General features: G+C 35.4%; 1 protein-coding gene across 1 annotated transcript; it reads left to right on the forward strand.

Annotated features, from left to right (window-relative positions):
• Window positions 1-563: 563 nt before the first annotated feature.
• Window positions 564-7,521, forward strand: LOC146136643 (elongation factor 1-alpha-like). Its single transcript, XM_083395953.1, has 7 exons — window positions 564-776; window positions 1,343-1,522; window positions 2,474-2,646; window positions 2,841-3,133; window positions 4,671-4,927; window positions 5,540-5,774; window positions 7,116-7,521. The coding sequence occupies exons 1-7, from the start codon at window positions 627-629 to the stop codon at window positions 7,208-7,210; spliced, it is 1,383 nt and encodes a 460-aa protein (XP_083252079.1). The 5' UTR covers window positions 564-626; the 3' UTR covers window positions 7,211-7,521.
• The last annotated feature ends 5,750 nt before the right edge of the window (window positions 7,522-13,271 follow it).

Consider the following 13,271-nt stretch of genomic DNA (forward strand, 5'->3'; position numbering starts at 1 on the left):
AAATGCATGGGCAGAGTTGCGTTGATTTTTCAGAATAGCGTTTTTAGGAAACATAGGTTTAAAGTTAGCTTTTCGCAGGTTATATTTAGCAGTAATAAAATAGTTAACCTGAAAGATAGTATTTCAATACCGGTTAGATAACGAAGATAAAGATTGATAACAACTGAGTATACATTCCATATTTGCACAAATCATAGCCTACGGTTTGGGACGATTTTTAAGAAACTCTTGCAAAAGTTACGTTGTTGTATATTCCATAGATTAGTTGCTACCACGAATGATTTTGCTAATCAAGTATGTCGATCTGGACACCGTATACTATAGCCTACAAGTTTTGTGTGTGATGTTTTCAGAATAAAATTTTTGGGGTCACCACATAAGTTTCTGAAGTGCGCTAATGAAAGTATGTTACTTATATTAGAAACAATTAACTTAAATATAACACAGTGGGTAAAAATTAAGTACTAGGTCAATGCTTTTAAATTTTTTTTTTGTGGGTGATATGCTAGCTAAGTTACAAATTAAAACGCATAACATTTAAATTAACTTTTCAAAAAAAGGTAATTAACAAAGGTATTGAGAAACGTTATATAGGTATCGTGAAGTGTATTTTTAACCTGGAAAAAATGCCGCAAGCAAAGGAAAAGCTTCATATCAACATCGTGGTAATTGGTCACGTCGACTCTGGCAAGTCTACAACGTCCGGTCATTTAATTTACAAATGTGGTGGAATCGACAAACGAGCCATCGAGAAGTATGAAAAGGAGGCTCAGGACGTAAGAATAACTGTTTTTTCTAAACCAACCAGAAACAATCTTACCACTTGGCTATTTTTATATCTGTTATATTACCCGGTAGATTTAGTTACAATTTTCAGATCTGCCTAAAGCTTTAAGCAACGTGCCATGGGCCAACAAAACTTGCATTAATAATTTTCAAAAATAAGATACTTCTACAGAGAAACCAAAAGTTACAAGAAGCGAATTATTTTGACCTGCTTCAAATAATTTCCTAAATCACAGTGGTTGGGTGCATTGAATAGCGATACCCTGGTTTCACAGACAGTTGCAAGTATTTAACTAAAATAGATTTTTTTCTCACGGAGGTTTCACTTAATAATTCTTATAATTTATCGATACGATTAATTTTGTTTGCAACATAATATTACCAAAAAGAAAGATTTTAGTTTATATCGGTAACTATTTTGGCACATTTGGAAATCAGAACATCAATTGCTTTAATCAAAATATCAATTTCCATCGCTTAAATAGATCGCAAAATACAAATAATAATATATGCGGTTTAGTATAGTTGAAACTATCTCTTATTTACCTGTTATCAGATGGGCAAAGGTTCCTTCAAGTACGCTTGGGTGTTGGACAAACTGAAGGCAGAACGAGAACGCGGCATTACCATCGATATTGCCTTGTGGAAGTTTGAGACTACCAAATATTTCATTACCATCATCGACGCTCCTGGACATCGGGACTTTATTAAGAACATGATCACAGGCACATCACAGGTAACTGCTTTTGTAGACTATAAAATAAGCTAGAAATGGGGACGTTCTTCCCAACGTTGGTTAATGTTTTGACGAGTATAAAATGTCGCGCACATTACCAAAAGACAGTATTTTTGAGATACGAAATACTCTTTAATTAACTTTTTGTAAGCTTAAAGTTGTTAACAGAGAAGAAAAAAGACAGCAACATTAATAAAATCGATTTCAATAAATAGGCCTATGTATTCTAATACTTTATAATGTCGATACGATATTGCATAAATCCGAAAGAGGCGACTTCTTTGTTTTTTACTATAAGTTGATAATGCAATAAAATATAGACAAACTTTGAAATTTGTATTACATACAGTTTTGTATACACGCTTAACCCGCCCATTTTATTTTTGGATTCAAAATTTGATAACGCATTACTAAACAATGCGTTATTTTGAGCAACAACATATCATACTTTATGATGTTAAATGTTTTCAAAACATGATTTTTCATTACCTTAACACAAATATATGGTTCTGTAGTGAAAGAGGTTCTTTGATAGCACATTTGCTACCATATTTTTTATTATTATACTCGTGGAGAGTCGACAAAGTTACTATTCACAACGTTGCAGCGGGCCGTGTGTGGCAGATCTTTTAATCACCCTTAGCAAAGCTTTCTAATCTATTACTTTTTTGTTAACCATATTTGTTTTACCAAAAGTCATACTACAATGGCGATCAGCTGCTGGTTGAAATGTTACAAACGCTCTAAAACTTTCTATATTGAGTTAATTGTTCGGTAATTTTTCGTTTTTACATTAAAATAGATTTTTAGCCAACCAAGTTACTTAAAATTGCTCCATAAAATAGTTACTTAAAATCTGCTTCATAATATATTATACCTTTTGCATAGAGATCTGACAGTCAAATAATTTTAGGGAAAAGTAGTGCTACGCAGAAATATGTTTCATTTCAGGCCGATTGTGCGGTTTTGATTGTGGCCGCTAGCACTGGCGAATTCGAATCTGGTATTTCCAAGAACGGCCAAACTCGGGAACATGCCCTGCTTGCTTACACATTGGGTGTCAAGCAGATGATTGTGGCAGTGAACAAAATCGACAATACCGAACCTCCGTACAGTCAAGCAAGGTTAGGCAAACCCTACATAAAAACTATACAGTAATTATACTTCCCATAACAATACAACGAAATTAAGACACGGGATTGGTTTTGCATCCCGATGTTTAAAACAGTCAAATCCCGCCCGAAAAAGTTATAACTTGTAGAGATAAAGTAATTAAATCGTAAAAAACGAGATTGTCTTATATACAGTTTTTGTCAAGGTTTAATGAAATCGTCAAGGAGGTCCAAAGTTATTTAAAGAAAATTGGTTATAACCCGAAGGAGGTCGCTGTTATTCCTATATCCGGTTGGCATGGCGACAACATGTTGGAACGTTCGGAAAAAATGCGTTGGTATAAGGGATGGAATGTTGAAAGAAAGGATGTTGAAAAAAAGGAAATCAAGCCACTGTCGGGATACACTCTCCTTGATGCGCTGGATGCAATTAATCAGCCCAAACGTCCTTACGACAAGCCACTTCGCTTGCCTTTACAGGACGTCTACAAAATAGGAGGTTTTTTTAAGTTCAAACTAAAATAATACTGATGTAAATGAACTTTACGTTGTGAATGTCCTTGCTTACGGAGATAGCTGCGCTTGGTATATATTTTGCAGCAAATTACCAAACCGGCTTTGATTTTCATAATTTTTATGGCCCTTGCCCCCCTGGAATTTAAAATGCGATTAATTGTATTATTTATAAGTGTAATATGTATTACTTGCCCCCAGTAGCGTATCCAGGTGGGCCGTTTTTCGTCTTTTGTTTGGTCGACCGTAAACGCTGAAAGTTTTTCTCTTTCGTTATTTGTTTAGGTTGACTATGATTAGCAAGTGTGTATTGGACAATTGACAACGCTAAGTCAAACCTTTGTTTTTTTTTCTTGCTAAAAAACGAGTTATACGCAGCATGTTCCTCGCTGTTCGGTCTCTGCGTTAATATCCTATGTTGGTGTAACATCGACATTTGTTTAACTGAAGCAGATTCTTAAAAGGAGGTATAATGGTGACTTTCGTGCGCGTTTCAAAGTCCAATTTTAAGTAATGATGGTTAACGCAAAATTATGCTCTTTAAGCATACTCTAAGACCACGTGCTAAGTGTGCAATGGACACAACTTATTTCCCCTCAACCGCAGCTTGTAATTTAGCTGACTTGGCACACAGTTCGGCGCAGATGTTGCGCTAATCTTGGCATAATAACACCCGGAAAAAAACGATATTCGTTTAGTATTGCAGGTGGTGAAAGACGTGCTTGTAATTTAGCGCTCGTTCCGTTCATAAAACTTGAAACGCTGCTGATAGTCGAATTATGTGTGATTCTACCACAATTAATCACACATATTTCACGGTCTTGGTTGATTTTTGCATGAAGTTAACGATTGCACACCGTGATTTAGCAGCTGGCGCCTGACAGGATTGTCGATGACGCACTGGTCGCTTTTGCTGGACGTTTTTGGCTGTTTCTGATTAGTTTTTTATCATGTCTTGCAATCACCATTCTATGACATCATACTCTCACTGTTTTATTACGTCATTATTCATTAACGCCAGACGATTTTTTTTTTGATTTGTTTTATTTTTTTTTCCTTTTTTGATTTTCTGGTTACGCCCCTGATTGCCCCCCCCCCCTGGAAAATTTTCTGCGGGCGCCCCTGCCTATCAGTTGGTTTAAGTCATGAGAGTGTATTCCGTTATAAATTGTTTCGTTAATAATAATTTCGTTGAAATCATACCTATCGACTTTTTTTCCTGTTTCCCAAATTGATATGATATGTAATTATGAAACATCTCTTTTGTTTGCCATATATTTTTAAGTAATAGTACATATAAAACACAAAATCATTTATTTAAGTTTGCTAAAACCATATTACTACATTGTTTTAAAAACAGAAGAGTCAATCTATATTAGTATAGATATGATGGTATATTACTTTTATATTATGTACCTTTTGATAGTTTATTAACAATGACCTTGTTAGGATTATTAAAAAAATGACAAATCCCAAAGTTATGGTAATCAGCAGGCTGCTCTAAAATTTCTGTTCATTTATAGGAATTGGAACTGTTCCGGTAGGTCGCGTAGAAACTGGTATTCTAAAGTCAGGAATGGTTGCTGCTTTTGCGCCAGGCAAAATTGTAACAGAAGTCAAAACTGTGGAAATGCACCATACTGCAATTGCCCAGGCTCAACCAGGAGATAACGTTGGATTCAACGTGAAAAATGTTTCCGTCAAAGATCTAAGACGCGGTTACGTGGCTGGTGATTCAAAAAATGATCCGCCCAGGGCAGCAAGTTCATTTTTGGCACAGGTTCAACTGATTAACTTTTCTGTTTTTTTAATTTATTTTTGATTTTCCCCGATCCGGTAGAAAAATATAATAATGAAACAGTTTTTGTTGGAGGTAATAGTATATATGTAGTACATTCAAAAAAACAAAATCAAGGCTTTAGATCAGGGGTTCTTAAACTTTTTTTACCGCGGACCCCTTAATTTTTTTTTGCTTTGCATGGACCCCGGTAGACAGGAAATGCTCCAAAATGACGTCATAAATTGACGTCACAAAACAAATAGACTTCATGACTCTGTTATTTCGGTCCGAAAAATGTGAAAGTTAAATGGAGTCCAACTATACATTCATTCCAAAACCGTTTAATTTTAAATTAAATTTCTTTAAATATACACTAGTTTTTTAACTAAGCCTTCATGGACCCCCTAAAATACTAAAACTAGTTCGCGGACCTCCAGGGGGTCCATGGACCCCAGTTTAAGAACTCCTGCTTTAGATATACTTTATTAACGTGAGTGATAAAAGTTCTTCCCAAAAACTATGGCAATCAAAGTTATAAAGGATTATAAACAACTTTTTTAAGAAATGTGATGACTGAAACAGAAAAACAAAGTTACATTTTTTCAAAAATAGGTAATTGTTCTCAATCACCCGGGTGAAATTCGTGCCGGGTATTCCCCTGTTTTGGACTGTCATACATCCCATATTTCTTGCAAGTTCAGCGAACTGCAAAAGAAGATTGATCGACGCAGCGGAAAAGAGTTAGAACAAAACCCAAAATTTGTAAAATCTGGTGACGCAGCCATGGTGCTAATGGTACCCAATAAACCTATGGTTGTTGAAAGTTTCTCGGACTACCCGCCTTTGGGTAAGAAAGTTTTTCTTTAGGGTTCGATTTCTTTAGGACTGAAAAAATATTGGAATTGTATGTTGGATGGGCTACGAAAAAATAACAATTATAGAATGATAGTGGCCACACAATTGACACACAGAAAAATGCATTATAATTGGTTGTACCAAAAGCCATCGCAGACTCACCGAATCTGTTAATGGCAGACGCAAGCAAGGCATGCTAGAAAAACAATTTTAAGATATGGTACTGTCACTGTGGCCTTGTTTTTTTCTAGCCTGCCTTGCTTGCACTATTTTGATCAACAGATCCGGTGAATCTGCGAAAGCCTATAACAGTTACATTGGGTTAATCTTTGAAATGGATTATACAAACATTATATTTTGGAAAAACTTTTACGTCCAGTAACATAGAAAAGGTGTAAGTCCTTTCAGAAAGTGCGAAAAATTTAGTCGTGTACCGGTATCCAGTTTAGAAGGTCGAACATTGTTACTTTAATGAGCATCTTAACTAGATATTGCTATTCTGTATTATAGGCGGTAACGCAAAGCTTAACCAAAAATGTCTTTATGAAGTATAAGTTAGTCAAAGTTTTGTTTAACTTATAGGGTGGCGTGACGCACGCAGACCCAAGAAATTTGCATTACAAAATAAAATATAGTGTTAGGGATAATGATCTATACCAGGGGTGGGCAAATGTATTCAATGGAAGAGCCATTTGCAGAAAATACAAGTACCAGAGAGCCTAAAAATTATTTCAATACAAAACCGTGAATAATGTAAGTTTGGCAATAATATAAGAATTGTAATATAACAAGTTTTCATCTTTACATCGTTTTTTGCTAGCATTAGATGTTAACGTTTTCGTTTGGCAGTGTATTCAAGCAGACTAAACTGAGCTAAAGCTTACTGTCTGAGCAATGAAATTACGTTGACTTGCTGTTAACTAACTCTTAGGATTATATGTCTAGTGTTACGTCATAAACGAAATGCTTGCCTAAATAAAGAAATGAAAAGGAGAGGTAGGCTCTTGGTAGGCTTGACAATTTTTTTTGAAATTTTACTATTTGACTAGAAGAGCCACAAGAATCATGCAGAATCATGCAGGCTCGCGAGCCGCAGTTTGCCCACCCCTGATTTCTACTGTACCCCGTTAACAATCAGATTATACTTAAGTATGCTAACGCTGCGGCAATTTTTCAAATTTGTATTATTTGTTTGGAATGTTGCCGACTACCTTGCAGTGGCAATACAAACAAAAAATAGGACTATAACTTTATGTCACTTTTTTAAGATGCAACATTATAAACTTTGTTGTTGGTATTTTTTGACCTGCTTATTTTGCTGTTTCTCATCCAGGCCGTTTTGCAGTCAGGGACATGAGACAAACCGTCGCTGTTGGTGTGATCAAGAATGTGGAGAAAGTAAACGTCGTGGTCAAGAAGAAAAATTAAAATATACAAAATATGCCCAGAAAAAAAATTTGGCCTGTATTAGTAAATCTTTCATTACAAAGCTGTATATTTCGATTCTGTTATGTTAGTTCTAGTGCATATGTATCACCAATGCGTTTGAGAAATGACATAACAAAATATATTGACTGTATATAGTTCGTGTTATATGTTCAAGATTAATTTTTTCCAAAACAAAAATAAATTTTATATTTCGGTCCTAAATCCTTACGCAGAACAATAAACTGCGACCGCTGTTAAGAACAAATCTGTACGTATCGATATTTGACAATAAAAACCCGCAATACGGTCAACATACGCTTGTGTTTCTCAACCTTTCTGACGTCAGGTTTTTTTTTGTAAACCGTTAAAACGTATTGACGCACATAGCGTGCGATGCGAGCGCGAATTTCTTTTTATATTTTATAAATAATAAATTGTTTTTTCTTAATGAGCTATAGGTTTAAGGAAAAGGCTTAACGTATCGATATCAAATGCTTCTAGGGTCAACGAAAATACATCAGACCTGTGGTGACTGAGAGTAGGCATTCAAACTTTTGAAATTTGCGCAAAGTTCTTACTCTTGATATACAAATGAATATTTAGGAAAACATAATACACAACTAAATAAATAAGACAATAATAAAAAAAAACGCTAAAATGCTTGACGTATTATTTTTAGGCGTTTTGTTGACGGGGGTTCGATCGAAAAAGTCTTTTGCAAATATTGCAGTCCAAGTCACCACTTGCCCAAGTCAATTCCATATCAAACCATTAAATCAGAGCAAATCAATTCCAGGTCAAATCACTGACATAATAGCATAACGTTAAACCATCAGCGTTTCTTAACAGGTGCACAATCAAAGAAATGAAGAAAATATGCCAAAACAATCTTTATTATATTTAAAATAAGCGATTGAAAGTAAATTCTAGGCATTAGACCAAAATTAGAATAACATCAATCAAAACACAGTTCAGAATAATACCGAAATCGGGCCAATAGCTAATAGTCGGGACAACGTTAACCCTAGTCGGAATAAGATCTAAATGACCAAAATAAGACTTCAACGTTTTACATAACCGCCAATGCTACCCTTACCTTCATCACTGACTCCCCCAATAATTTTACTCTAAACCCAGATTCTATACCCACGCGCATTACTCTCCCTAACCATTTAGCAATAACAAACAGGTAGGTGTCAAAACAGGGTGTCTAATCGGCCCGTTAATAACATAGTGCATAAACGTCGATATACCAGAACGACCGACGCGGCGGCGCGCTAAATCTTCCCGTACCCTCTCCAGGCAGATTTATACATTATAACCAGTGGCGTAGCCAGCCGAAAATTTTGTAGGGTCAAAAAGTTTGAACTTTTTTCTTTAGCTTTTTTGATTGTATTAACTGCCATAACGAACACGAATAACAATGTTAGCAAACCGTTTTAAGCAGTAACAGACTAAGTGTTTTGGCAATACTCAGTTAAAGGGCAAAAACTGTTTAAAAGTAGCAAAACTACATTAATGTATAGCAGTGGTTTTCAACCAGGGTTCCTCGGAACCTTAGGGTTCCGTTAGTACAGTCCAGGGGTCCACAATTTCGAAAATGTTTTTTGCATGCATGAATGCATAAGACAACCAGATTTTTGCACTGGGGTTCCTCGAGCCAGTGGAATGTTTCCATGGGGTTCCACTCCAGCAAAAAGGTTGAAAAGCACTGATGTATAGCAACGTAATATTAACTACATCGTTTGTGACGTAACAGTGGATGAGAATTGAAGATGTGGCATAACTATGATCGATTGTTGTTGTACTGGTAGGCCTGTCACGCCAAAATTGGTCCGGCCAAAATCGGTCCGGAGTTTCTAGTCTTTCGATAATTTATTTTCGTTTGTACGGTAATATTTAGTAGCATAGTTTACTTTAACCATTTGAACTGTTTGCAGGCTTCTTATCAGATTTTAAAGAATAAATAAGGGATTTTAAAGGCCGGACCAGTTTTGGCCCCGGACCAAATTTCGCGTTACAGGCCCACTGCTCATAAATGCTAAAAACACAAATTATTAAGAGTAAAATATGTTGTTTATATCAAAGTAGTTTTCTATGACTAAATGTTGTCAAAACAATTTATTTACTTCAAAATGTCACAACAATTAGCTCAAAATGTAAAAAAACAATTGCCCTTTTCATAAATATGGTATATCTGGAATGCAATAGCAATTGCTTTACTCAATATTTGCCGTCTTCATAATAAATTTACGACTGCTAAAATAATTTTAGATTATTTTTTTCCTGTCAAGTATATTGGCTCTCTGTTAACCTTAAATACTGGCGTCAATAACACTTATTATTACTAAATTGTTACATCTTTTATAAAAGTAACGCCGATGCTACACGATAAGCGTAAAATTACTTTGTTAGAGTACGCACATAAGCCCCTTTCAAACCGAATGCGCGAAAAAAATTGCAATAATTTTTGGGGGATCCACGATTTCCTTTGATAAAACAGTAAACACCTAAACTGAATTCCTAGTAATTTGTCGATCAATAAAAACCAACACTTTTCGGTTAGTTTGCCCAGAAAATGCGTTTACAACGTGCTGTAAAAAAATAGACAAAAAATGTCAGCACTTTCGGCGCACTAGCGCAGTGGTCTCCAACCTGTGGGTCGCGATAACTCATCATGTTTCTACTGTTTTGGTACGATTTTTGCATTTTTTTTACAATGACGTCACACAATAAACGTGAATGAGTAGATAGCAAAGATAAGGTTTTGTTTCTTCTATACCGAACATAGATGTTTTTAGCTTGAGGAGGTGCTACTGTAGGTTACAAAGATTTCAGCCAGTAAATATTACTTTTTGATTTCGATGCAATGAAAACCCGACTGTTCAATTTTGTGAGTAAACTACGGTACTTGTTTTTTTTTTAAGCACATGGTTTAGCGGAAATTCAGCGCAATGTGCATATTAAAAACGAAACATCGGAAATCGCGTAGAAGTAAAGCATGACGGTTATCTCAAGCAAAGTGAAGTCGCGTTTTCAAAAACTGGTGGATTGATACAATGCAAGTGCAACCAACGCACTGAATGCAATTTAGTGTTAAACTTATAATTGAAATTTTTGGGTTCGTTCCTGATAAAATAAATCATTTTGGTGCATGTATGTAACAACGGTTTCCAAAATATGGTCGCAGTGTAAATTCTGATTTTATTTAAATTGGGGTCGCCTATAAAAAAGGTTGGAGACCACTGCACTAGAGTGAATTACAACATTTGGTTGCTTAAACCAAAGAATAAATCACGAAAAAAGAAATCAGTCACAAATGGAGCAAACGCTTTGAGTACCAGTTTGTTGTCATTCGGGATTCAATATTGCTTTTACTGTAGTTACGTTGGATATCATTCTGTAATTGCACTGAAAGGCTTCGACAAAATAACACTTTGGCTCGGTTCGGCTTGAGTCAGTTTGTCATATTTCAAAATTGAGGAGTTAAAAGGGGATTATGAGTAGTTATGATTTCATGGGGGCCCCAAATGCACAATAATTGATTTTTGCATATCGTATTTGCTTTACAAATTTTATTAGGCCTAAAGCTATGAGCTGTTGTTCAAATAGTTTTATTACAACACGAGAGTATCACGTATTCTTTAGAAATAGATCACCGGTCGGAAAATTTTATGATAGAAAAGGCCATTCGGCCCCGTTTCCGAAAAACTAAAACCACCACATTTAATTTATTATGTACGTACAAACACACAGATATACCTCGTTTTTTAATTATTGTTCATTTAACGATTCATTGACTTTTCCCCCTAAACTTGCCGCGCAATATTCTTGCTCCTTAAGATAAAAAATGGAAGTTATGGAGCGTACATCTCTGTACGTCGGTGGCAAACACTGGGGGGGGGCAAAAGTGCCCTTTTCATGAAAAATGATATATTGCTTTCACAACGTTATTATGCGACGGAAAAATTGTTTAACTTAAAAATAGAAAAATTAGAAAATTCAAGTAACTTTTACTAGTCCATAGGGCCAACAGGAGTAGGGCTTGAGCTTCGAAAAAATGGAAAAAATTCATAAAATTACATGGTTGACATTTGTTAAAACATTTTTGGTACCATTTTAAGGCAATCTAGAGGCCGTGGCCGCAAAAATTTTTCCGGGGGAGGACCACCGGTCCCCCCAAATAGTTCGGTTCGCTACGCTCGCCTGCGGTATATGTTGCCCTTCCCAAAAAAGTCGCCCCCCTTGCCCTGAAATCGCTCCGGCGTCCCTGTCTGCGTTCAATTTGGATTGTTTATCTAGCTAGATTTACAGGAACTCTACTATATGTGTGACATAGACTTGCAGAAAATCGTTTAACTAACTTTTTTAGAGACAGTAAGGTTCATCGCTTTCTTTGACATTGGAAAAGTTTGAGCGCATAATGGCTCGCAGTGACAAATATCCAGCTTACCGTGTCCCCTCCATGCACCCCTGTAAGATTCCGTGCTTAATTGGTAGCAACGTAAACGAAATAATCTGTGTTCTCTCAAAGAATCAGCTCTACAGATGTTTTTATCGCGTGCCTAAACTATAGGCGGGATTACCTTTATTATTTGTTCGTCTTTTACAGTTTACATATTGATAAAACAGCGACTTGTTTACTGTTGCTTATCTCTCTAAACTTATTTTATGCACAATTTAGCATGTTGCACAATGTATCAATATAATCTACAAAAGGCAATTTCTGTTAATTTAAGTCAATGCTTTTCAACACGTCACTTCTCATATTTCTGGCTGAAATTTTTTATCGATTGCAATTGGGATCAAACTTCTAACTGCAATTGGACAATACCAACTACAGAGTTGCTTATACAGTGTTTTATTTAACTAATTACAATTAAATTAATATGACTTTTGTCTGTATAAAGTGAAAAGATTTTTTTCATTGTTATTCTCAAAATTTTTTGCCTTGCCTTTGTAAATATATTAATAACTCATAATCAAGGCTCATAAACACGAAAATGTAACCCTAAGAAAGTGTATTATTGCAAATTTACACTATAGGAATATATTTAGACTTTTTTAAGGTAGGCTACACTAGCGTACTGCAGATTTCTTTATTGCACTTGATTTTTAGATATTTGTATTCTTTCATTGCACTTAGTAATACAACTGCAGTCAGTAACAACAACGTGAGAATAAAACAATATTCGGATACAGGTCAAAATTAAACTAACCATGAAAGTCGTAAACATTCTCGATGGTGTGTGCGTTTTAAGGGTTACTTCAGGTTTCGTATTTTGAATGCCAAAGGTCTCTGTTCTCTGATCAACTGTTGCAAGTGGATAAAATTTTTAGGACTTTGACCAGCTTTAAAAGATTAAGGTGCCAAACCAGAGGACAAAGGAATTTATTCCTTAAATTTCTGGTCGCTTTCGCCACGTTTTTATAGTAAATCGCTTCTTTTACTCTTGGCTGCTTTGGACATTTGCTAACGCCATCTGTTGATCGACATATTTTTCGTTGGTATGCCGCAAGTGGAAAAATGTTTTGGAGCACTGTCTTACTTATTTAAGTTTCTCTAACTTAATCAATATCATTTTTTCGCGGATGATGTACTCTTTTTTGTATGATAAGTATTTTACAACAAGAGTGTAAAAAACGTGAAAATATTTTTGCAGGTGGTTCCTTTGAGAACCACTGGTCTAACATATTACCCACAAAAAATATTATCGAAAAGCATTGGCTAATGTACTTTTTTTACCTACTGTGTTTCATTCAAGTTTATAGTTGCTAATACAAGTAAGCTATCATCTGTTCATTAGCGCACTTCAAAAATCTATGTGGTGACCCCAATTTTTATGCCCTTAACGAGGCTTCTTTAGGAAAGCTCTAATATTCAGTTGTTAACAGTGTTTTAGTCGAACAAATGTTTAAATGATACCATTTTGGCAAACTATTTTCCTACTAGTAAATAAAACCTGTGGAAACCTGACTTTTACCCACATTTACTAAACTACACTTTTGTGCGTTATACACTGTCTTTTTATTACGCAAAATTATATCCTGTCGGCTGACA

This window comes from Ascidiella aspersa, chromosome 8, assembly GCF_963924565.1.
Source record: "Ascidiella aspersa chromosome 8, kaAscAspe10.2, whole genome shotgun sequence".
Taxonomy (NCBI): domain Eukaryota; kingdom Metazoa; phylum Chordata; class Ascidiacea; order Phlebobranchia; family Ascidiidae; genus Ascidiella; species Ascidiella aspersa.

Coding starts and splice junctions, on each gene's coding strand:
- LOC146136643 (XM_083395953.1), top strand. CDS start 627: ATGCCGCAAGCAAAGGAAAAGCTTCATATCAACATCGTGGTAATTGGT. Junction 3,134..4,670: donor GGACGTCTACAAAATAGGAG/GTTTTTTTAAGT, acceptor GTTCATTTATAG/GAATTGGAACTGTTCCGGTA. Junction 4,928..5,539: donor CAAGTTCATTTTTGGCACAG/GTTCAACTGATT, acceptor TTTCAAAAATAG/GTAATTGTTCTCAATCACCC.